The sequence below is a fragment of the Pleurodeles waltl genome, chromosome 1_1 (assembly GCF_031143425.1).
Source record: "Pleurodeles waltl isolate 20211129_DDA chromosome 1_1, aPleWal1.hap1.20221129, whole genome shotgun sequence".
In the NCBI taxonomy this organism is placed as follows: Eukaryota; Metazoa; Chordata; class Amphibia; order Caudata; family Salamandridae; genus Pleurodeles; species Pleurodeles waltl.
In genome coordinates, this window is record NC_090436.1 from 953,322,864 (window position 1) to 953,349,691 (window position 26,828).

The window sequence follows — 26,828 nt, forward strand, 5'->3', positions numbered from 1 at the left end:
AGAAACCATCATTCGTGCCCTTCCCCTAGGGTGTTTTTACAAACCACCTCTATCAGTAGATCCAAGGGGTTGCTTCTACAGCCATTCTGCCCTCCTTCATTTTGTTTCTCACAACAGGTGTTTTCCCGTAAGTGATCTTAATGAGCTGGACTGACTCGTGTCTCGTACTGTTGATAATATTGTGTCCCCACTCAGCTTAACAACCCACTTGTCTCATCCAGACCTTCCCCATGTCTTTCGAAAGCCTGTGGCTCTGAACAACTCTACGCTGAGGATATTGAGTTGGAATGTGTCTGGTCTTTCCTTGAAAATCATAGTACACGAGTGGGTCAGTTTTATTAAACAATATGATATACTTATGTTTCCAGAAGCTTTGGCCATGCAGGATCTGGTTATTGATGGATTCGAAAGCTACTGTACCCCCACCATCCCTTTATGATCAGGGCGAGCCTCGGGCGGGTTAGCAATATGGGTGAATGTTTCTGCCGGAGGCCGTTCTAGAGTAATAGAAACTAATATTGAGAATTTCCAGGGGATGAGTTGTAGGAGGGGTGTTAGCCTGTCTTTAATTACCTTTTACAATGATTTCAGCAGTAACATCAAACACTAAATTTGTAGCAAGTTTATTTGATTTTATCACTTGCCTGCTAGGTAGAGTGCCATTTACGGGAAACGGGAAGCCTATTATTTGGCTGGGGATTATAATGCCAAGTTTTGCACTAATTATAAGCTTGTGAGTAGCTCTATGGCCCTACGTTCTGATCTTCAGGGCACTTTCTATGAAGCAGATGCCGGGAGGGTGAAACTGCAGGGTTATTTAGCTTCACATAATTTTAATAATGTTATGCATGTTGTCCCTCATGCTGCACCCATGTTACCATCTTTTAGGAGTTGTGGTGGCCCCTCCACTCTAGATTTTTTTTTATATCATCTAACCTTGAGGACTTATTATATGGGAGGGTGGGTCCTTTTGATTTCGGTGATTACAGTGTGGTACTAGAAACATTCAGCCGTCATCTGATTGTTTGCTTTTAGTCTGGAGAGTGGTGGACTCTGGTTGACTTTTGTACGATATTACAGCAGGAAGTCCCAGTCTGTTGGAGGCTTGTCTGACCAAGGATGACACTGGCTGCGAGGTTGTAATGGTTTTCACTAAATTATGTGAGCATATTAGAGTTAAGTCATTGCGTCCCCCTGCCACGTCAGCTACTAATCCTGAGTGGTTTGACTATGAGTGTATGGTGGCCAACCATTTGTTACATAGGGCACTGACAACTAAGCTGAGAGATCCTATAGAGGTGGCTCATTACCACAAGGCCTATAAACAGTCAACTAAGAGAAGGAAGTTAGAAGTGCTTCAGTTCCAGTGGGATTCTTTGGCTTCAGTGGCAGCTGAAAAAAATAGTAAGCAATCCTGGGAGGCCGCGAGGGACAAGAAGTGTTTGAGTCAAGTGGTACTTCCGACTAGCTTCCATGTTTCTAGTGGGGCTTGGGAGATGCACTGTGCTAAAATATATACCATGCCCCAAGCCTCAGAAGATTTGATTTTAGCCTCAGATCCAACCTGAGGGGTCTTGAGCTATCCTTGGGAGAGGTGGAAGAGGCCATTGCCCAGAATGTCAGTGGAAAGGCAACGAAGCCGGATGGCGTCCCTTTTGACTTTATTAAGTCCCTCCCCAAGTTTTGGGCACCATTGCGGGTGAATGTTTTTAATGGATTGGCCGACAGTCAGCTCCCGAGTTCATAGACCACTTCTGCTTTAGTCCCCATTTTTAAAAAGCGAGGCTACTTTCAGTGTAGCTGTTACAGGCCTATTTCCGTAATTGATATGACAGTTAAGATTTGGGGTTTAGTCCTGTTAAATAGGATAAGGGTTGGGGCTGAGGAGAAGTTCATCCTCCACCCCTGTCAGTATGGTTTTAGAGGTCAAGTTGGGACTACAGAGCATTACCTGAACCTATCCCTGGTAATCGGAGAAATACACAATTGCCAAGCTCTCTCCCTTGTAGTTGGCCTTTATGGACCTGTCATCGGCATTCAGCGGAGTCAGTCCGTCTAAGTTGTGGGTAAGTCTTCTTACCTCTGGGATAAATGAAGCTCTGCTGTACTTTCTTGCTTACCTACACACAAACATGAAGGCCAGGATTAAATTAAATACTAATGATGAAGTTTTGGAAGACACAGGGGTCTGTGTTTAGCTCCACTCTTATTTATTTTATATATTATCAATGTATACCCATATTTAAAGAATCTAACCTCAGATGCCCCAAGAATCAATAGTTCCCTGATGCCTTTACTCCTATACGCAGACAACGCTTCCTTAATGGCACGAACCCCTAGAGCATTGTGCCTTTTAATTTTTGGTTTGGTTGAATTCATGGTGGAGCTATACTTACATTCAAAACCTGAGGACCCCTGTAACTCTATAGTAGCACCTTCAGGGAAGAATACACTAAAACATAACTACAGGGCTACTTACTTTAAACCCATAGCACATGGATGTATTGCTATCTATAACTTCAAAAAATGCCTCTCGAGCCTGTATGTATCATTCCTATTGTTTCAAAAATTAGTCTTCTTTATTATATTCTGTATAAACATGATTGCATTCCATAATCAATACATATCAACTATCTACACATCTAAATAAAGACTAGAAAAATGTTTAGTAGATGTGTTCAGAGGCGATCACACCCTTCTCCCTCTATCAGAAAAACATGCTATTCAATCATCATAAAAATATCATTCGAACCCAATCATGCCAACTCTCTCACACACACACACGTCCACTAAAATCAAAAATACAAACAAATCAGGGGCCCATTGCCTAATCAGATTACATTCCAGTATGTTCCCTCTAGGGTCTCAATAAGGTAAGTGTGTTTAATGATAGGGATCAGATGACCCTTGTAATCAATTAATAGTCCATTATTCTCAAATCATATGCAAACACAGGTATTGCCGAAAAACAATCAATGATGTAAAAGGAGCTTGAGTATGCCTATTCAATAGTGGATAGTGTATATGTATTGATTATGGAATGCAATCATGTTTATACGGAATATAATAAAGAAGACTAATTTCTGATACAAAAGGAATGATACATACGGGCTCGAGAGGCATTTATTGAAGCTATAGATAGCAATACATCCATTTTCTAGGAGTTTAAAATAGGTAGCCCTGGAGTTAGACTTACAGATACATTTTAATAAGTCTTACACTAATGTAGTGTTTCCCAAAGTGTGCGCCGTGCTTCCCTGGTGCGCCATCAGAACTCACCAAGGGCACCGCACTCTTCTAGGGAACTCTGAAATGCATTCATTTTCATACTACCATAGGGCCCCATTCTAAAAATACATCATCACATTTAGAATGGAGCTGTACAGGAGTATGAAAAAGAACGAATCACAGTGGAAATAAATCGAACTTGTTAGGGTTTTGCAATGTTATGTTGTAAGTTGTAAAACCCATCAAGGTTGATTTGTTTCCACTGTGAGTCTTAGCTAACAAAGATGCATGTTAGTTTGAAAGAGAAAGACTTGCACTGGAAACAAACCAAACTTGATGGATTTTACAATAGACATCGTAACATTACAGAAACCTAACAAGTTTGATTTATCTACACTGCGATTCTTTCTGTTTCATACTACTGTGTGGCTCCATTCTAAAGACAAGTTACATTTGGAATGGAGCCGAACAGTAGTATGAAAAAGAAAGAATCACAGTAGAAATAAATCAAACTTGTTAGGGTTTTGCAGTGTTACGTAGTAAATTGTAAAACCCATCAAGTTTGATTTGTTTCCACTCAGTGTTTTAATTATGTATAAATAAAAATGTACCTGAATGCTCTCCTCTGAAACACGTGGCTGCCACAATTAAATATGCATGCACCGAACATTGGTGCAGCGGTAATCCTAAAGCTATCTTGGACCTCTTCAATCCATTTACAACCTCTCCCTGCCCCTTCAGTTCACTCTTGCATCTTTCTCCCAATCTGGAGCTTTTCCGTCCTTCTCTTCCTTCGTCTTTCCCATATGTGCCTTTGCTCGCAGTAAATGCCTAATGCAGAAAACTAAGGCCCATATTTATGAAAAGCCTGAGCCACATTTGCATCATTTTGTGCGCCGCTTTTGTGTAAAAAATAATACAAATGCAGCACAAACTTTTCATAAATATGGGCCTAAGTGCCAGTCCTTTAAAATAAGTGCCGGTGCCCCCCCACTGGAAACCCAGTGCTTAATTTGTAAATAAAAATGTGCTTGTGCTTAAAGCTCTCGTTTGAAACAAGCGGATGCTGCATTTAAATGTGCGAGCCTTCTCGGGCCTCTTTAATCCATTTATAGCCACTCCTACTCCTTCAGCTTTCTCCCTTTGTGATGTTTTTTAGTTTTTCTCTCCCTCCACGTTTCCCATATGTATCTTTTGCTCTTAGTAAATGTCTGATGCAGAAAACCGGAATTCTCCTGCTCAAATTGAGCACTGTTTGCACTGCCATTCTTTCTCTTTCATACTACCATACGGGTCCATTCTAAAGATGTTATGTTTGGACAGAGCCGTACGGTAGTATGAAAAAGAAAGAATCACAGTGCAAAAATCAAACTTGTTAGGGTTTTGTAATGTGCATTTGCTGCCCTGAGTAACCCAAGTGGGAATGCCATGTTGGGGGTGTTATGGAAGCCACAGCTGTAAGCGTCTGGAATGGTTTGGACCAGCGCATGACGTCTTGCCTAACAAATAAAGAAAGTGTCTGTTTAGGCAGGGTCTGGCACAATCAGGACAGTGATGGAGTGTTACTTCTGTCCGTGCTCTGCAGCTACTCAAGAAAAGAGGGTAATCATGAAATTACAAAAATGTCAACATTTAAGAGGAAAGTGGGAGATTAAAAAAAAGAATCAGGATAATTAATTTCTCCCCTTGAGGCCTGAATCAGGTCTATTGTCATATGTAGGACTTCCAAGTGTGGTGCTGCAGGATCTGAGATCAAAAATGCTAATGTGTTTTTTTTTTTTTTTAACTTGCCAGGAACAAGGAGAAAGCGCTATGGCAGGCAGAAAGAGCGTGACAAAAATGTTGTGCATTGGCCTGCAGCAGCGGATTACTGGCAGTGCGTACTCTGTCACTAAAGACAAGTCCCTATCGCAGAAGTCCTTTATCGGCTTCATCCCAATTATTATTTAGGGAGAAAATGGAAGTGCTCCCGAGTCCTGCCTTACATCCCCCCCACCGGTCAAAAAAAGTGACATAACAGGGAGTTGCAGCCAATCGCCAATAGGTCAAGGGAGCCACGGGTTGAAAAAGTTTGGGAACCACTGCACTAATGCTTGCGGCCCAAAGAAATATTGTTTTTCTACTGTGACTGTGGGCAGTAGTAGCCTGAAATGTACCGTTCCTTACTTAGGAGTAATCTTTGCTGACACCGATTCTTGGGCACCACATATTGTCCATTGTAGGGCTCAATTAATGAAGGCTACGAACACTTTGTTCAACTTACCTCAGCCAAAGGGTGGAGGTGCACTTATCCCATTATTAGAAATTTATAAATCACAGTACTTACCTGTAGCAACCTATGGAGCAGGGGTGTGTGGTATCCAGAAATGTGCCCCGATTCAGAATGTAGAGAATAGGTTCTGCCGGAGGGTTTTGGTCATTTTTTCCTCTCATTTGTTTGGTCATGGACAGCCGAGTATTTCATATATTGAAGATTACATCAGAAGTCGCCCTTCTCTGCTATGGCTGCCAGTATGGAAACATAAGAGTGCCAGCCTCACAACAGAAATCATTAGGGATTGTCTTAATTGTGTAAAAGGCACTGAGATTTCTTGGTTAGCTAGTTTGCAATTGTGTTTGTGTAAGACTGATTTCCATCAAGTTTTTTCAGACCCTGAAGGTCACAACAATATTGATTTTAAAAAAAACGACCAAAAAAACAACTACAGTTGGCTTTCCTTAATTTGGCGTAGTCCAAAAGATTGACTGCTGAGAGAAAGAAGTCCAGCATGGAAGCCTATGTGAACTTAACCATTGACACTTGGCCCACAGGGTATATAAGTAAACCAATGGGCCGGTGGGAGGGGAGCCTGTTGTTTCGTTACAGGGCAGGCACAATTAGATGTCTGTTATGTTTTCAATTGGGCTGCAGTGCTAGCCTTGATCCTATACACTGCCCTTGTGATGAGAGGTCTGGACAAACAATAATGTACTTTACATATTTTTGCAAATATTATCTCATGTACACCAGGCTTTTTTTTATTCCCTTATTAAAGAAACGTGGTATTAGGGCCATATGTACTAAAGCATTTTCCCATAGACACAGAATGGGTAAAATCCTTTGGTACATCTGGCCCTAGGTACCTTAGAGTCGCAATTCACACCCTTTTACAGCTTGATTCTCAAGAAATAATTGCTTATGTAGGGGCATTTTGCGTGCTGCTGTGCGTGCGCATCATTTAGAACACTGATTAACCTGAATGATTTTATATCATTGCTTGGTCAAATGATTGGACTGTGTTGGATATTTTTAGAATTTGAATTTTGTATTGTTGTTATTAATGAACATTGTAAAATGCTTTAATGTTTTATTATGTGTATGTTTGCACTTTTTTGGATCCAATGTCCGAATAAATCCTATGAAATAGTTTTTTTTTGTTTTTTTTAACTTTTTGTCCAATAATCAATAAATACTGATAAGCAGGAGGTAATGTTTCTCGTTGTTCTCTCTCCAGCTATTCTGACCTGCTAAACCACTTTGAACAGTGCATTAAATGTGATTTGCAAAGGGCCAGCTTTCAAAGTTGGATGTTTGCTCCCCGAGGACCACTCTTCTGCTTGGAACAAATATTCTGCTTTTGTGAGTTCACAAAAGATCTCACATGTTCCAGGCTTATTTGCTTGCCTACTATTAATGAATGCAGAATCTTCACGGGGAATAAAAACCTGCATGTGGTAATTCAGTCCAAATGTGCATTTGCACATATAACATTTTTCTCCACTGAGGAAAAATGTTTTCGTTTGGGAAAAAACAGCTTTTCCGTCACAAAATAAATATCTGATTGTTCCCTCCACACTACGTACTTGGTGCGTTCTTACTCATGCCCAGATAGGTGTAATTGTGCTTGTATTTCATAGTGAGAAAATGACCTGCAAGAGGTATGTGACTATTCAAAAGTTTAGGAATTTGTGGATTTTACCCTTACAGGCACTAAAAATGGCTCAGAATTCCGCAAATTTGAGAATACAGTATTTCTACCAAGCAGAATGTTCACACTGTAAATCCACTTTGCTTACATAAAATTCTGTGGATCAAGATTAAGAATGTCTGTGTGCATATTGAACGTTTTACACACCTAATTTCACGTGAAGGGGTGACAAATTATTCCTGTATTAGGTCCTATATTATTAAATAACTGCACTGCATAAAACTCCACATTGAGTACGCTTCAAGAGCCTCTCAATAAGGGAGCAGTGGAATGGTGGGAAGGTGGGTGTTGAAAACTGACAAAATGGAATACCACCTTTTTACCCTTTCACAGTCTTGCTGGGGTCTGTCACCAACTCTCATTAAGAATGAAAAACCTGCAGCCATGCATTCCATTACCTCACATTGGCGCGCTAATGAACTTATTTATGTGACAGAGGTATTCAAATTATATTTGGGGATCTAAAATATGTGGTTAATTTATATATGCGCCTTCTCGCTGATATTGTTTAGGAATTCTGGCTGTCAATTATCTCGTATGTCAACAAACCACAATTAGGTCACCTCCCTCACATCAAGTAAAGGTGCACATTAACATCAGCTAGCCTCCTATCTAGAAATAGTATCCAGTTGGATGGTAAACCGCTTCCTCAAACTAAAGGGGAAAAGGGAGAGATTATAATGTGCAGTAGTCCCATCCCCCAGCCGACACTTCAATGGCCGGAGTGCCTAGGCAAAGCATCAACCCCTAACTCCCCCATTAAAAGCTTGGGAATGTGGCTTGACTGCTCCCTTTCTATGGAAGCACAAGCGAAAAAAAACTTGCTGCCAGTTGTTATGGCATCCTCAGAACACTTCTGCATCCCTCCAGAAGAATTGTTGTACTATCCCTAAGACTTTCACGTCTTGACTATCGGAACTCCCTTTACCGAGGCTCTTCTACATACGTCACAAAAAGACTCCAAGTTCTAAACGCTGTAGCATGGTTGCTGCTCAATGTCCCAAAATACAACTTGGCTAAAATGCATTAGCCTCACTGCATTGGCTCCCCATTAAGCAGTGTGTGAAGTTCAGGGCACTATGCCTAGTGAAAAAAGGACTACATATAAAGGCCCTCTCTGCTGAACACCCTTCTAACTCCATATAACCTAATTAGGGCACTGAGATCATCCAATGCCTGACTTCTGAAGATACCTCGAATACAAAGGACTCAATGGAATGGACGTTCCTTTTCCCATTTCACCCAAAAACTTTGGAACGCCATAGAACTAAGGGTGGTCGACAAGAAGACTTTGTTTAGGGAAAAGCTAAAAACATGTCTGTTTCCAAATTATTAAACCCCTCAGTATTCGGATCCTTCCTTAGCATGGGTGGTTAACTGTGGTTTGTCTAGTGGTGGGAAGCCTCAGCGTCTCTCTGCATTTTAGAAATCCCCTAGGCTAGACTAGACTATGGGCCTGATTTAGGGTTTGGCAGACAGGTTTCTCCGTCCCCAACGTGATGGATATCCCATCTGCTATATAACGATTTCCAGAATGAAATCTTAGTACGGTGGACGGGCTAACCGTCATGTTTGTCATGGAGTAACCTCATCCTCCACAGTCCAAATCAGGCCCTAAATCTTTAACAATTTTATACATTTGACAGAAATGCATTTATATGCTTTATTGAGGTCTTCAACTGGTTCCAACAGGTTTCTTCTCCTGAAGACTGGACATACACCAGCAATTTCTCCTCCCACCGACAACATCATGCTGATGGGAACAAGGAAATGCTTCGACAGGCCGCCCTACATTTTAACCTTCCGGACATCTCAGACCCGTCGCTGAAAACATTAGTGGGCACACTCTACCTTACTCAGGTGACAATAACACTTTCATCTGGTTAGTTTTTGAATAATATGTGAAATTATCACTCTCTGTGTTTGTATCTGACATTGGGCTAATTATAATTAGAATGTGTGGGCTACAAGTTATTTTTAACTGGCTGCCTTTTGCCTTTTTTCCATTAAACCTTAAGTTCAACAACAGGTTGTATGTATCTTTTGAAGACACTGTGCCAAATTCACAAACATTTTCCTGTGAGGTGTGATTTAATTCCGTAGTGCTCCTGATTTACTCCTATAAAAACTCCAGGAGTACTACAAGTTTACGTCACAAAACATTATTTGTCATCCTGGTTCACTTTGTTTACTTATGTAAAACTCTCACATCACGCCTAAATACTATTAAAATTACTGATCCTCCTTAACAATGATGCTTCTTTACTCCCTAAGGCTTATGACTACATAGGGGAAACAAAAACCTAACTTTTTGTTAATTCTCAAAGAATTAAAGTAGTGTTACTGGGACCCTGCTACTGTTGCAGCTTCCCAGAAGTATTCACCTGTGTATTTAACATATATAAATGTAACAAGTGTGCATTTATGCAAATATGAATATTATACAGAGCACCTGCTAATTTGTTTTCTTATTTTATTGTGTAGTGGAATTTTTCCAGTGAATTAAAAACCCTCTTTCTACGCAGTCACAGGATGTGGGGGAGTTTCTTTACCAGTCTTACTATGGATAGGGCTTTAACTCAAGCTCCTAACAGTAATAAACATCTGACCAGATCAGGACCGGTGTATACTTGACAGTGTTCAGAAATACTAAAAGCTGCAAGTGCACAAATACCCATGTAAATCATGGCTATATAAAGGACATTGATAGAGTAGCCTAATTGTCATAACCTAGAAGTGAAGATAAAAATCAAGAAAGATCTGCATTTTAGTAGTAAATACATTTTTATCATTATGATTTAAAATGGATAGGTTCCAGAATTTCATGCCTAAAGTAAAAAAGGGTTATCTCCTAAAAGCACTTTAAATGTTGCAACATCAAAATTAGACGTTTGAGGAAGCGAGATAGTAAAATTTAAATTTCAAATATTGAACTAGTATTATTGTTGCTTTCTTAAAAGCCCTATTTTTTCCTATGATAACTTAGCATAGGGAAACTAGCAAAGAACATAAACGTAGAGGGACAATGCAAACCCTTATTACCACAACCAACAGGTGTCAGGACGAGGGTCACATATTCTGGCTAGCTGATAAGATATTCAACTATTCAGGACACAGAATAATCCCGGATAGTCTCAGTATTATTGAAGTGGAAAGATACTAGAGATTTAGGGCCATGTACAAAAGGATTTTTGTGGTCGAAAATGGCCTGCTCAGGATGATTTCAGACCACAAAAATGCTTTTGAGCATGTACAAAACACAAATTGCGATTCGGTTACAGGTTACCGAATCCCAATTTGTTTTTGAAATTCGGTAAAGGGATGGGGTGTGTTTAGGGCGTCCCTTCCAAATACCAAATCTGAATGGGATGTATGAATGTTTTGCGATTGAATTACGGTCACACAACATTCATATTTTGCCAACACTTTGAAGGAGGTGGTAAGCACCTCAAGGGACCCTTTCCCCTTTGAGAATGGAAAACAAATATTTTTAAGTGCAGGCAGTGGTTCCATTGACCACTGCATACTCATTAAAAATTCAATTTAAAAGTTTCTTTTTTTTCTTTTAAAACGCATCCTGTTTTATTGTAAGGAAAATGGGCTGTGTTTAAAAATATGTTTTATTTAAAAGCAATCACAGACATGGTGGCCTGTCGACCCTAGCAGGACACCATCCCTGTGATGGCTACGATTTCTAATGGGTGGCAAATTGTGACCTACCTCATTAATATTCATGAGGTAGGGTTAATTGCTACCCACTTGGAATCGGAAATGAAATTCAAAAGATTTCCATACATTTGAATTTGCAATTCACAGGAAATCACAATTAGGAAATTGCTATTTCAAATCATAGTACATGTAGTCCTTAGTTTGTAACTAAGACCAAGAGAGGCATCAACATGGAAGATTCAGATTTCCCCAGATAATTTAATGTTTGGGAGATGTGCCTTTTCTAAATCCAGACAAGTGGGCTGGTTAAGGTAGGCCAGTCTCCCAGAAAGACACCCAATCCATACGAGCATCTTGAGAAAGGTGCTCAAATCATCCGTATGTCAGAGCCCAGTAAGCTCATGATTTAAGGTCCAGGAATGAAAAACAAGAAACATTTGTTAAAGACCTTGAACTTTGTATCCAAATCAGACAAAAAGCTGACATTGTGAGAACACCAGTATTTGGCTTGAAAAAGTGGAAAAAAAAGCGGGATCCCTGGAGAAGACTTGGGAAGAGGCAATAGATTGACACAACTTCCACTCTTAATGGACCCGACCCAATCCTGTAAAACAACTAGGTTTATTTTGCACACATTTTCTCAAATAAAATTAAAGTGGACACAGTGAGCCCTCTCTAGTGTTTTCCCCAGGATATTTGCCAACTCGCAGGCCACTGTTGCTACTTGCAAGAATGCCACATCATCCGTGTGCTAGCTCACAAACTCCTGGGCAGACATTTTTCTGTCAATATAATTTGCCTTCTTTGTAGTCTTTCTTTCTTTCTCTCTCTCTCTCAATATATATATATATATATATTTATATGGCTGGCAATCACCAGTAGGTAGGTCTGCTTTTCCATAGGCAGAGCTTTTTTTACTTTGCTAATAACTTTGGCCATGTTTGATGGAATGGATCTTCTCAAAACTTTCCCAAAAAAAAGTTCACCTACATCAGCACCTTCCTGGAAAGTTTTGGGTTGATTTATCAAGCGGGGACTGAGGAAAAAATGTGGACCCCAAAACGTAAAACCCATGCATTTTCCATAGACTACTTTAAACAAGGCTACAGCAATAACTACTGAACAGAATTACACCAGTTTTAGCAGGAACCTAGACCTTGGTCCGCAGATTGTGCTTTTTGTGGTATGGTGTAAACCCGCTCAGTAGTTTTTGAGAAATTAAAGTTGAAAAATAATTATGGCAGAGACTCGTGTAGCAGTGCCAATTAAAAAATAGAGCATTCGAATTGGCCAAGAGAGATTTATTTTCCCTTGGGTCATCTCGCCCCGCGATAGAGAGTGCTCTGATAGGCTGCCAGCAATATGAGAAAAATGTTGCTGGCAGCCATTACAGGACTTGGGGACTAAGGGCCAGATGTACAAAGCCATTAAGCATTTCTTACCGGTCCAAATCGCTATTTCGGGCCGTTAAGAAATGCTAAATGGGCTTTTGAGATGTACAAAGCCCTTTAGGGAATCCCAAAATGTGATTTCTACAAGTATACCGAATAGGAAATTGCAAATAAGTATTTCCTATTTGTGATTTCCAAAGCACATGCACTAAGCGTTTCCTAAATGCAAAATGGGCATTTAGGAAATGCATTTACCATCGACTCCAAGTCGATGGTAACATGTGCATTTCAAAACAACACCCAGATATGCTTTTTATAAAGAACAGTAGAGCACACAAGTGCCCCTAGGACACACCTGTGCTCTTCAGGTGCGCTGCTACTTTTGTGCTACATCACTGGGGACCTATTGACCATAGCCATTCTTGTTTTGCATTTCCCATATAGGTAATTAGTATTTGGCAAATGCAGAACTGGCCCTTTGGGACAAATGCCGTGGGATTTCCTAATTGAAATTTTTCAATTAGGAAATCGGTAATTACATACATACCATTTCGCATTTCCTAAGTAGCGATTTCTATGGAGTCACTATTTAGGAAATGCAAAATTGCATAATGATACATTTAGCCCTAGTCCTCCATCCTGAAGTTGTGAAAAAAAAAAAGATATATGGTGGCACAGTGGCGATACCGTGACCCGTCCCATGGGAGGGGACCGAGAGGGACCCTCTTGGGTCCCAAAAAAAAGCAAATAATCCGGGCCACATTTCTTCTTCAAAATAAGTCTCGGGAAGCCTACCCCAGGGCGAAAAACAAATTATATGGGGAAGGGGGATGCATGGCCCCCCTCCCCGAGCCATTAGAGGCCCGAGAAGCCCATCCTTAGGGCCATTGTTGTTTTTTATGGGGAAGGGGAGCCAGGCACCCCCTCCCTGAGCCTTGCGGGGCCCCTAGGAGCCCACCCCTGTTGCTGACATTGATTGATATGGGGAGGGAGGTTGCTCTGCTGCCCCCCTTGAGCCTCAAGAGGCCCGGCAAGCCCATCCTCAGTGTTAAAATGTATAATAACAGGAGGGGGGGGGCACAAGCCCCTCTCCTGGAGCCTGAGAAGCCCACCCCCATCACTGATTCTTTTAAGGGAACGGGCCATGCACCTCCCACCCCCTGGAAGCCACTGATGGCCCCAGGAAGCCCTCCCCTAAAATATACAATACGGGGAGGGGGGCCCATGCGGCCACCCTCCTGGTGCCTTGAAAGGCCCCAGGGAGTCCAGCCCCGGGAACTATTCTTTTTAGGGAGGGAGGCCAAACGGGCCTCCTCCCTAAGCCACTAATGGCGCCGGGGAGTTCACCCCTAGGGCTGGCTCATATGCTATGTCCAGGAGTGTCCACCCCCTGGGGCAGAGCAGTATCCCTGCTCGCACTGGAGTCGGCAGGGAAATCTTTATTTGATTTTGCTTGGTGGGAGCAATTTCAAATCTCCCACCAAGCGAGAGCAAACACAAAGGCCACTCCCAGATGGTGGGAACTTTAAAAAAGGTCCTGCCAGCTGGGAGTAGACTTCACATCAGTTTCCAGGCCCGCAGTGATGCGAGCGGATTCTGAATTTTGCTCCAATTTGCAGAGAGCAACATTTTTATCTCCTCCCTGCTTTTGGTACCAGTGCGATCTCCTGCTGGATGTGGGGAGCCGACTGGGGCTGCATGAGTCTTGGGGCTCTTCCCACAGTCCTGATTTAAATAGCCGCTGGGCCCCAGGGGATATTGTTTCATGGGCCGAAAACAGCGCAGAAAGGTGAGGGAGCTGTGTGCCCTCTTCCCCATTTAAATAACTGTCGGGCCCTGGGGATGGGGTTCCTGGGGCCAAAAACAGCCCAGGCAAGAGGGCCACATGTCCACCTCCCCATTTAAATAGGAGGTGAGCCTCGAGTGATGGGGTTCCCGAGCAAAAATTGGCCTGGGAAGGGAGGTCACATATCCCCCCCTCCACATTTAACATAGTGTCAGACCCTAGGGAGGGGGTCCCTGGGGCCGAATTTGGCACATGGAGGGGGCCACGTGCCTCCTTCAAAATGGCACCAGACCCTGAGGGATGGGGTTCCCAGGGCTGAAATAGGTCCAGAGAGGGGCCACTGCATGCCCCCCTCTCCCCTTTATTTTAATGAGTGGCCCTCAGGGATGGGGTCCCCAGGGCTAGGCCATAGGGCAAAAGGCTGTGCACAGTGTGCGGTTCACTGTACAGGGAGTGCAGAATTATTAGGCAAATTAGTATTTTGACCACATCATCCTCTTTATGCATGTTGTCTTACTCCAAGCTGTATAGGCTCGAAAGCCTACTACCAATTAAGCATATTAGGTGATGTGCATCTCTGTAATGAGAAGGGGTGTGGTCTAATGACAACACCCTATATCAGGTGTGCATAATTATTAGGCAACTTCCTTTCCTTTGGCAAAATGGGTCAAAAGAAGGACTTGACAGGCTCAGAAAAGTCAAAAATAGTGAGATATCTTGCAGAGGGATGCAGCACTCTTAAAATTGCAAAGCTTCTGAAGCGTGATCATCGAACAATCAAGCGTTTCATTCAAAATAGTCAACAGGGTCGCAAGAAGCGTGTGGAAAAACCAAGGCGCAAAATAACTGCCCATGAACTGAGAAAAGTCAAGCGTGCAGCTGCCACGATGCCACTTGCCACCAGTTTGGCCATATTTCAGAGCTGCAACATCACTGGAGTGCCCAAAAGCACAAGGTGTGCAATACTCAGAGACATGGCCAAGGTAAGAAAGGCTAAAAGACGGCCACCACTGAACAAGACACACAAGCTGAAACGTCAAGACTGGGCCAAGAAATATCTCAAGACTGATTTTTCTAAGGTTTTATGGACTGATGAAATGAGAGTGAGTCTTGATGGGCCAGATGGATGGGCCCGTGGCTGGATTGGTAAAGGGCAGAGAGCTCCAGTCCGACTCAGACGCCAGCAAGGTGGAGGTGGAGTACTGGTTTGGGCTGGTATCATCAAAGATGAGCTTGTGGGGCCTTTTCGGGTCCAAGATGGAGTCAAGCTCAACTCCCAGTCCTACTGCCAGTTCCTGGAAGACACCTTCTTCAAGCAGTGGTACAGGAAGAAGTCTGCATCCTTCAAGAAAAACATGATTTTCATGCAGGACAATGCTCCATCACACGCGTCCAAGTACTCCACAGCGTGGCTGGCAAGAAAGGGTATAAAAGAAGGAAATCTAATGACATGGCCTCCTTGTTCACCTGATCTGAACCCCATTGAGAACCTGTGGTCCATCATCAAATGTGAGATTTACAAGGAGGGAAAACAGTACACCTCTCTGAACAGTGTCTGGGAGGCTGTGGTTGCTGCTGCACGCAATGTTGATGGTGAACAGATCAAAACACTGACAGAATCCATGGATGGCAGGCTTTTGAGTGTCCTTGCAAAGAAAGGTGGCTATATTGGTCACTGATTTGTTTTTGTTTTGTTTTTGAATGTCAGAAATGTATATTTGTGAATGTTGCGATGTTATATTGGTTTCACTGGTAATGATAAATAATTGAAATGGGTATATATTTTTTGTTGTTAAGTTGCCTAATAATTATGCACAGTGATAGTCACCTGCACACACAGATATCCCCCTAACATAGCTAAAACTAAAAACAAACTAAAAACTACTTCCAAAAATATTCAGTTTTGATATTAATGAGTTTTTTGGGTTCATTGAGAACATGGTTGTTGTTCAATAATAAAATTAATCCTCAAAAATACAACTTGCCTAATAATTCTGCACTCCCTGTATAGGGTATGTTGGCTGCAGGACCTGTCTGCAGGCCCCGCCGAAGGCCATGCGTGGCAGGGTATTGCTTTTATGTATGGTCATTATTACTTTATGTTAAAAAAAACTCTAGAAATTCACTGAAAAAAACAAAGGTTAAATTAACGTTATACTTAGGTGAATTTCCCATTGAAAGTTTTAATGTTTTGCAGTAAAAAAAAACTAAAAAAAAAAAACTTACAGAAATTCACCAGTCATAGTTAGCAGCACTAACTATAACTTGCGTCCCTGCCATATCTTAGGGCCACATGTCTAAAAGTATTTAACGTGCGCAAACGGCGAATTGGGCCATTTCTAAATGCTAAATGGCCTTTTGTCATGTACCTACCCTATTTTGTGATTCGGTAACTGATTAACAAATCACAAATTAGGGTTTGCGAGTCGGTATTAGGAAGGGGCGTGCTCAGGGCATCCCTTCCTAATAGTGAGTCACAGGGCCATGTATGAATGTTTTGCGACCAGCATGTGGTCACAAAACATTGATCTTTTACTGAAGGAGGCGGTAACCCATTCACAACCGAGAAGGGGTCCCCAAAGGACTCCTTTCCTTTTGTGAATGTAGGTGCCAGCATTTCCTAAGAGCAGGCAGTGGTCCCAGGGACCACTGCCTGCTCTTAAAAAATGAAAAGAACACTTTTCATTTTTAATCGCCATCCCTGTGACTACAGGCCATTCCCAGTGGATCACAAATTGTGACCTGCCTCATGAATATTGATGAGGCAGGTCCCTTGCAACCCATTTAGGAATCACAAACAGTGTCTGAGACACAGCTGTACATTGCATTTTGCGAGATCCTAATTGCGAGTCGGAATAAGTTGCAGTTAGGAACTTGCAAAATGTTAAGATTGTGCATGCGGCCCTTAATTTGTAAAAGGGGCAGTGGCGGTTTGAAGTAACAACTGAAGAATTCCAGAGGGATTGTTGCTTTGAGGATGAGAGTGAAATTGTGCATGCAAGGTGGCGTGATTTCACGGAACAAGAGGTGCACTTAAGATAACAGTTTTGGATTGGAATAATAGACAAATGGAGAACAAGGGAGTTTTGCTGAGTAAGTGCCACTTTAACTGTTTTTTTTAAACAGTGTTTCTATTGTGATGGGTATCATAAATTAGTGTATTTTTATAATGATGTAAAGCGTTGCATGAGGTTTTATTGACGTGCTGGGGGGTTGGGAGCCGGATGGAGATCTGTAAAATGCTCTTATCTCCTGTGTCTGTTGCATAGTTTCCTTTGTCGAATTTAAGACCAAATATAGTCTAAATTTAAAGGATTTGGTGGTTCAGCAGCACCTGAAATATTTATCTTATCAATTCAAGTTTTGGTTTACCCCCAAGAAGACGGCACACGGATCTAATGGTAGAGTGATCTTGGTAATATCTTTTACATGCAAAAGGATATCCTTCCAGATGACCTGGATCTACCCACTGCACATGCAGCATGTAGGCCATCAGCCCAGCCGACACATGGGGGCGAGTTGGTTTAATTTAAGTTCATGTAGCAGGATTGAATGCCACCTGAATAGTAATTTGTACATACTTTGCCCATTTGAAAGAAGGGGAAGTATGTGCCTTTAGGATGATATTCTAACACGCTTCCTCCTTATCACTAGGATTAAGAGAGCTCTACCAGCCCAGTCCGTATTTTTGCATTCCAGCACTTTGTACAGCCTCTAAACATTTGTATGAACTTGAAAGCATTTTCCAAGTGCAGAGTTGTGGAAAGAGGAGCTTTATTTCCCTGCAGGCCTCCGAACTAATGATCCAGTAAAAATGTGTCTGTAGTCGAAGTGTTTCTGTGGATGTGGAGTGCAGTAAAGATCCTGAACTTAGCCTGTGTCTCAGCGGGATTCAGAAATGTTGTGCAGCGGTGTTGCACAGAATGCTTTTTCTTGTGAGGGGCAGATGGCATAGGCCTCATTGCTATTTTACCAACAGCAGTGCACAGAGTGGACATACAGGACATCACTTTATATCTGGAACTGCCAGGTAACCATTGTAGGTGTACCCGCCAAATAAAACCCATTATTATACTGAACTACATTTGATTTAGAGTGCTTGATGGCACCGCTATAGAGGGTGACAGAATTAAGTAGAAATTACGTGAAAGGAGATTCGTTTTAACACAGGCCACTGTCCCAAGTCAAGAAACTTGCAACATGCCCCACAAGCTTGGCTCCTTATAGCATGCTCAGCTGGTGGGAAGGTCTGGAAATATTAATTATGACCCATATTATGAAATTGTTGTTAGATCTTGGAACCGTTTTTTTGCCCTTAATTTCCACCATTTCAGCCTTCCGGTTCTTACAACTGTCAGAGGCACACAGGTCCCCTGAGAGAGACCTCCACCAAAATCTCCACCCCTTTACACTTAGACCAATAAGAGAACAAAAACTGCAAGGGGAATTTAGAAAGAGCAGCCAGGGTGTCTCCCTGAAGAGGAGGTGGATTTCCTGCAGGAGCTCTGCATCCACCGGCATCTCAGCCTGCTTTTAAAGGAGGATGAAACACTTCATTGGCCCGTTAATGGCACGTGCAGGTAAAATCTCATAGCGCACCATTATGATGCATGATGTGTGTTCTTGACAGTGATTCTATTAAACTTCTAGAAGCATCGATGACCATTCTTCTATCTGAGGCTAGCCCAGAGTGAAGAGCCTACTACATGTGATAGGGCAACCCCGAGAACTTCCCGAGTTCCAGTTACAACCAGGAATTTACTCACAAGAGCATGTTGCACATAGGATATCGATTGGAAATGTTGTTTTTGTCATTTCTGTGAATTACAACACCCAGAGCCAACAATCAAATCTGGAAGTAGTTTTATCGCAGATTATCTGACTTTTATGTCCGTCTGTGACAACCTTAATATGTCCTAACAAATTTGATTTCTTATTGCCATTTGTGGTTTCAGCGTTGCATTTATGTTGAGTGATGACACCTTACGTGATTTCTTTTATATATTTGTCTATACCTGCATTTACAGGTGATGCAAGCTCAGTGTATTAAAACAGAGACTGAGTTTTATCGCCGCAGTCGGAGTGAGATTGTGGATGGAGTGGGACATACCATGGGAGCGCTTTATTGGCAGCTTAATGATATCTGGCAGGCACCATCCTGGGCCTCAGTAGGTAAGTTGCAAAAGTATGCTTCTGTATTTGTAGGTATAGCATTTGCCAAGACCTTTAGATTTTACTCAAATTTAATGTTTAACCCCTCATTCACAATTTTCTTCCACCCCAGAGCATACAGAATGAGTCAGAGGTTCAGTCCCCTTCAGCCATTTGCTAACTTCCACCCTTTCACAAGGATCACATTCACACACAAAGTAGGTCTCTCAAGTGTGAGGACCTCTATGACAAGGTGTGCTTTTGGAGTTGGAGAACAAAAAATAGTTTTGCTTTTAGCCAATGTTTTTTTTGTTTGTTTTTTTGTAACTTGATGAAGTCCTGGCAGCTTCCCCAACAATAACGTTTTGCAACAACCACAACATAACAAAATAAGCATTGATGAAAACCAAAGCACTGTCTGGCAATACCCAACCTATTGCTTTTGCCAGTACTTGTTCTTGTGCTTAGACCTGTCTCACTAGAGGTTTCCACTTTGTGTATTACCATTGTCAAATGGTTTTCAGGACTTTTAAGGAGACCCTAGCCTATCAAGGATATTGTTATCGAAACTGTAAAGTAGTTAGGTCTTGAAAATTTGACGGTTACCTTGAAAGAATTAATGCACTTCTAGTTAAAGTTGCTCCAACTGTTATGAAGAGCAACTAGTACAACAAGCATTGGAAAAGTCAATAGGTCTCACCTTTGAAACCTATTGGTTTTGCCAGTGGTTTTAGCAATGTTGTACAGCATCCCTGAAGCTATGATGCGATCGGCTGCATCATTTTGTAAGTGTATTCATCATGTATGAGCTCACCAACAAAATGATGAGTGCATTTTGTTTGACATTTTATTTACCGATCTGAGTTGATCCGTATATAAAAGAACAACACTTTTTTAGTTTTACTTAAGTGTAAAAAAAAAAAGCAGCATAGAGAGCGCAGGTGGGGGAAGCAACACAAAGAGCACGGGGGGAGCAACACAGAGAGTACGCTGTGGGGAAGCCTAACGGAAGCAAATAAGAACAACGTGAAGCTGGGATTGAGAAGCACACAGGCAAGAAAACAATACAAGGGATAGGAGAAACAGACAAATGTAAGCCCAACATACAGAGGGCCAGAGGAGAAGCACCAAGTGAGAGAGACTAATACAGAACACAGTGAAGTAGGCAAGATAAGTATATGAGTTGCACCTTTGCGACCTATTGGCTTTGACAATGGTTTTTAGCGATGCTGTGCAGCATTCTGATGCTGTGCAGCATGCCTAAGTGGAAACAAAAAAGACACTTTGAAATGGCCACTGTGGCAGAGTAATTTTGTAAGCGCACACCACACGTGTGTAACGAGAAAATGACATTGGTACTTTTTTCTTGTTATTTACTGATTTTCTTTGGATCAGTAAATTAACAAATATAGCATGAAAGTGGGTGTGGGAAACTACAGGGTGGGTTTGGGCTAGGGGAAGCAACATGGAGGGCTAGGGTGGTGGAAGCATACATGGAGCACAGGGCAGCTGGAAGCAGCACCTATAAGTATACAGCACGAAAGAGCAGGGTGGATCACGGGGGAAAGTGAAGCACATAGCTCAGAGAGAGGAACATGGAGCTGGGGTGAGAAGCACACGGTCATGAAAGCAATATAGGATGAGCACAATACAGAGGAGGGTCTGGGAGAAGCACGTGGACAGGAGAGAGAAACAGAGCATGGTGGAGGTGATGAGATGTACATGAGGGAGTCAGCTGGACAACTCATGCAATCTCAAAGCGTAAGTTACCAAAATGAAATAAGTAGTGGACAAAAAAGTAAACTGAGGGAGGACACAAGTAATGAGGTCATGCTGCAGGGAAGGACAAGCACAAGAAGAGGAATGAAAGCCCATACAAGCTAACGACTTAAAAAACAAGCAAATGAGAGTGACAATAGAACCAACTAATAGGAAGCACTGGAGGGCTCTAAGCCCACTTTAGGCTGACAATAGGTCTTTTCGCAGACAGACATATTATGCTGCCTGATATGTGAGTCCTAAAAATGGAACCTATGAAATTGTGTGATAGAATGAGTTCTTTCACTCACTCTTTTAGCATGTGTCCAGAAAGAAGGTTTATTTTTTTCCCCTAACTTTGTAGCTTGTAATGTTTTGTGAGAGTGTGAGTATTTCATGCATGATTTCCTAAAGAAGGGTTTCTTGATATCTGTTATGGATCACGGCATTACCATTTTTGTATTTAAAAATATATGTTTGTTTTACAGCATGGCCAAAGCTCTTTACTAGTGCAGCTCTGAGTGAATACCTGTTGGCATGATGAAAATGAAATATAGTGCATGGGAAGATTTTCTTTTTTTCAACAAAATTGACATATACATTTGTTACTTTTCCGAAACCGCTAAACATAAATTCATAAATGCAAACCATGAAAAAGATTGTGATCTCCAGATATACATTCTGAGAATTGCTGAATTACTAGTTACAGTGGTATGTCCCTGTCAAACTGAAGACTACAGTTAATCATAGCAAAACTGTATGTTTTCAAATTATGCATTCTTTACAGTCTATTGGCAGGATTCAGGTTTTCCTGTAAAATGTTTTACATTAAATTTCTAAGGAGACAGCATGTCTGCTTTCTAATTCCCTCTCACACTGTGAGCAGGTTTATCAGGATTTTAGTTCACCAAATTGTAGGAATAAGGTAAGGAAGTCCCTGATAGGTTTCAAACCCAACCCCCCCCCCCCTCCCTCCACTGATACAAACCCCGGAAGTCTAGGGAAATGTGGCAATATCATAATATTTCTGATAGTTATGCTTTCTATTAATTCTAATAATAATTGTCAGATATCTCACCCGATTGGCTGACCAAATGGGGGTCCTTGCTGAAAATAGCTTTCATAAGTTGTGTCTTAGAATTTTAGAAAATACGATGTGTTTGTTCTGCCTCTGTCATGCACGATCATGTTATTGTGGAGTCTTGTTGCACCTATCAGTGTAGGAATGTTAACGGTACATAGGGATTTTGCCCTCCATCTGCTCATAATTAATGCCGTACCCTAATATACAGGTGGATACAATGCAGGTATCCAGCCCTTTGTTTCACCGAGCCGTTAGCATCAGTTGAAGAATTAAATATTTTAGGGCCGGATTTAAAAGAACTGGTCTCAAAATACAAGTCACAATTTGCGATCAGTAATTTTTAAAACTAGTATGGTAATTTGCGAACGGACCTATGTGCTAATAGTCAGTTTGCAAATGACCGATTCCTAGTGGGTCGCAATTTGAATTACCTCATGAATATTAGTGAGGTAGACCACAAAATTGTGACGCACTAGGAATTGCAGCTATCACAGGGGTTGTGTGGTGGCCTGTTTAAGTCAGCAGGCTGCCATGTCTGTGGTTACTTTTAAATAAAGCATCTTTTAATGCAACCCATTTTCCTTAAAGGAAAACGGGATGCATTTAAAGAAAAAAATTTAAAGTGTAAGTTTCATTTTTTATTCCTACTCTTAAAAATGATTTTGTCAACATTCGTGTTTGCGAATGGCTTACCACCTCCTTTGAGGAGGCAAAAAGATTTATTTTTTGCAACCCGAATTCAGTTGCAAAACATTAATACATTCCAGTCCGATTTGGTAGTTGGAAGGCATGAACCTAAAAACACCTACTCCAAATACGGAATTGGTATTGCATCGCAAACCAAATTGCGTGTCAGTAACTTGTTACTGAATTGCAATTTGTGGTTTGTACATAAGAAAATGCATTTTTGTGATTGGAAAAAGCCATATTCTTGGAATCGTGCCGTTTGCAACTGCAAAAATGCTTTGTATGTCTGGCCCTTAGTGCTTTCCTAGCTAATTATTCTATTGGAGGTTGGTGAACTTCATTGTACCTGATTGGGTGGCCAGGAAATCATCCACCAAATGCAACAAGGAACCTGTATTTTTGCATGAAATTTCCATAGCTCTATCATTTCAACTAAGCCTTGATCTTTGATGAATGTGTTATTTTTGTTATTTAAACAGTTGTGTCCAGAGATTTATTCTAAGTTTCCTGAATATAGGGATAGCATACTCAGATAGGTGTGCACAGGGCATCTGTCATCCACCAGCACAAAGTAAATGCTTTCATATCCTATTCCAGTGTAAACGTCATCATCTTCACCCTACACATTTCTGAAAATCAGCTCCCATTTCGATGTCACATGAACAACGTGATACCAGCCCAGAAAAGAAAATAAGGCCAAAGGCACAAGACCTTTCTGGATGCCCAAGTTCTTAAGGCCTTCATATTTTCCCCTCTTTATATATTGAGTCTGATTTGGATGTTCAGCATCACATGGTAATAGATTCAGACGCTCTTAAATACCCTGGATGACCCTTATATCCCAGCTTTATTGACTGCCATAATGGTCCACGATCAATCGTTGTGGGTGGCTGTGCGAGTGGTGCCCACTTCCGCTGTAACGTGCCTCCAATGCACCCCCAGTAGCCAGCAAAGTCCTCTGTATCGCCATTATACTGGCGACGCACGTGGACACAAAAAGCTTTGTTGGCATTGTGGACCTGCAAGGGTCGAGTGCAGGGAAGTTCCTAGTAGAGCAAGCCTGTTGAGACTGGGCCCTTTTGGTAGGCATAGTACTCACGGAAGATAAATGAGATGAGGAAGAAATGAGAATCCCGTTTGCATTGTCCTCAACCCCTAAGGCCTGACGCTTGGCCAGAACACAACAAGGAGATTTTGATAGAAAATGTGATAGCCTGGAGGGACTACACCAAAAGAAAAGGTTTACAGAAGTGCAAAACCAGCAAAGGATCCTTGGGTTGGTGTCCTTGCGTGAGACCGTTAGGCAAAGGAAGCATGGTCTGTATAGTAAGTAATACTTCAGAGGCTCCTCAGTCCACTTTATCACTATTCTTTTTCTGTTGTAACCTAATGCGCACTATGGGGTAGTATCTTATGGCTAATATAGAGAGCAGGATGAGTTCTGCTCTCAAAATCCTCCAAATAATAATCTAAAGACATCTATCGGAAGGATGGGAGCTCAGTTGTAAGGACATCAGGGCAAAGGGTCCGAAGAGTGTGACTGTTTGGTGTTACTAAAAGTTTTTTTATTCAGGGGCTTCCCCCTTTGAACTTTATAAGGATACAGGGCCTCTCCTCTGAACTTTGTAGAGGTCTTGCTTATTGAGCATGGTATTTAAGTGTGCGGCGATAGAGGAAAAATGGGAAATGGCGTGGTGAGGGTGTCTCTCTTCTGTGTCTGTGATTAATGACCCCTTCTCTAATATATCGCCTACACATTTGACTTGACAGAGACCCAGGATACATATGGAAAAGTTGACTGTCAGTCCTGCCTATTGCATGGTAGATAGAACCCCTTGAAGTTGAGTGAGATAGTTGGACCATGTGGTGCTGAAAATGACTATCATTATGAAACGAAGAGGAATTACATTGATTGGGATGCAACCCAAAGCGATAAGCAAAGGTGGCCAGAGCAGACTGCAGCTCAAAGGGCAAAACCTTATAGTGAAAAGTTCCATAGATCTAATAGATCAACTAGGCCTTGCTGATTGAAGAATTTGTTATTTTCATTATATAAACAGTTGAGTACATATATTTATTCTCTGTTTCCTAAATAGAGGGATATCATGCTCAGGTAGGTGAGCACAGGGCGTCTTTCACCCACCAGCCCAAAGTTTATTCTTTCTTCTCCTATTCCACTGTAAACTTCATCTTCTTCATCCTACACATTTCTGAAAATCGGCAAACAGTTCTCCAGGAGTTTAAAAGGCTGTTTTATGTCTGGAATTCAGGTATACCTGCTATTGTCCCTTTGCTAAATCCAGTGTGCTGATGTTGACTGCTTTTCCTAACTGCGCCACCAGCTTATTTATCTGGGGCACATGGCAGGAGTTGCAATCCAAAACTTGATTGAACTATTGAAAGTTAATACAAAACTCTATTTGCTCCAGCATTAGGACTTTCATAGATTCACATGCTTGAATTATTCCACGCAGACGAGTTGGGAGTCTCTGATACCTTAGAAAAGTAATATCATCACAGACATAGAACATAGAGGCCCTGAGGCCTTTCGGTTTAGTAACATATTCTGTGGTCATTATTTGAAAAGAAACAAAACTTAAGAGTCAACCAATCAGGTGACACCACCCTGTAAAACCCTCCTGAAAGAAGCTCCAGTCCCTCAGATTTCTACTGCATGCCGTGCTAGGGAGTTTCCGCTGAGCTCTGCTTATTTCTGTCCTGTTAGAACTCTTTGGAAGAATTTCTACAGATTTTTCTCTTCAAATTTTCACAGATATACTTTGGACTCTGTGTATCTGTGCTTTGGGTGTCTCCAACTGACGTTTAGTATGTCAGACACACCTAAGTTCTCTTCAGACCCTGTGAACAAGAGTCTGCACATTGATTATCCTCATCAAGGGTACATATACTGTCTTTATCCTGCTTGTTATACCTGTCAGTTCTTTGTGTGGTTTCGTCTGTCTTTTTGCTTCTGACCTCCCTGTTTTTGATTTTGAATTTCGTTTTTGCTGGCTTTAGGACTCTGGGCACTTTACCACTGCTGACCAGTGCTAAAGAGCAAGTTCTCTCTGGCTAAACTGTACTGATGATTGGTTTATCCCTGACTGGCATATTTGATTTACTAGTAAGTCCCTAGTATAATGGACCATGTGTGCCCAGGGCCTGTGAATCAAATGATACTAGTGGGCCTGCAGCAGGGATTGTGCCACCCGCACGAGTACCCTTGTAAACATGGCTCAGACCTGCCAGTGCAAATTGCCATTTGGACCTGACAAGTGCACCCACTTGCCGGACCCAAACCTTTACTTTTACTACTTGTAAGTCACCCTAAGGTAGGCCCAAGGAAGCACCATGGACAGGGTGCGGTGTATTTAAAAAAGTAGGGCATGTACTGGTGTGTTTTACATGTCTTGATGGTGAAACACTGTTAAATCCGGTTTTCACTATTGCAAGGCCCATCTCTCCCACAGAGTAACATGGGGATTGCCTTGAAATATCTTTTAAGTGTAATTTCGCATTTAGAGCAAATAGAGATAAGGAGTTTGGGGTCTCTGAACTCACAATTTAAAAATACATCTTTTGATGAAGTTGTTTTTTTAAATTGTAGGCTTGAAAAAGGCCATTTTTAGAAAGCAGACATTTTCTTGCCTGACAATTGTGTTCCTCTGTCTGTCTGTGCATTCTCTCTAGACAGTCACACAAAGGGAGCTGAGGTGTGCCTGGCATATACTGATGGCCCAGCACCAGGCTAATGGGTCTTCCTGAGCTAGAGTGGTGGGTGGAACCGACACCTACACCTGAATAGGGCTATGCCTGTCCTCACACAAAGCAGCCTCTAACCCCCTTGAGTGTGTCTGGGGCCAGGATGGGGAAAGGCAGGGTCCTGTGTACTACAAAGAATTCTCTTGAAGTTTGCCTATGTTAAAGACAGAAATGGGTATAAGTACTTGACCTCTGACACCACAGAGTTAGAATACTTCTGGACTGCGGACATTCTGCCAGGAAGAAGAGCTGGATGTTGTAGAAGGAACTGCCACTCTGCTTGTTGCTTTGTTGTGCTGACATGCTGCTTCTGTCATGGGAGTGAAAGATCTGGACTTTGTTTT

At 41.9% G+C, this 26,828-nt stretch overlaps 1 protein-coding gene across 1 annotated transcript in view; it reads left to right on the forward strand.

Moving 5' to 3' along the window:
* Positions 1-26,828, forward strand: part of MANBA (mannosidase beta) — a 313,152-nt gene that overhangs the window by 227,974 nt on the left and 58,350 nt on the right. Inside the window, exons 13-14 of the mRNA XM_069230206.1 lie at positions 8,889-9,056; positions 19,070-19,214. Coding sequence (XP_069086307.1) covers positions 8,889-9,056; positions 19,070-19,214 — 313 coding nt within the window. The remainder of the gene's footprint in view (positions 1-8,888; positions 9,057-19,069; positions 19,215-26,828) is intronic.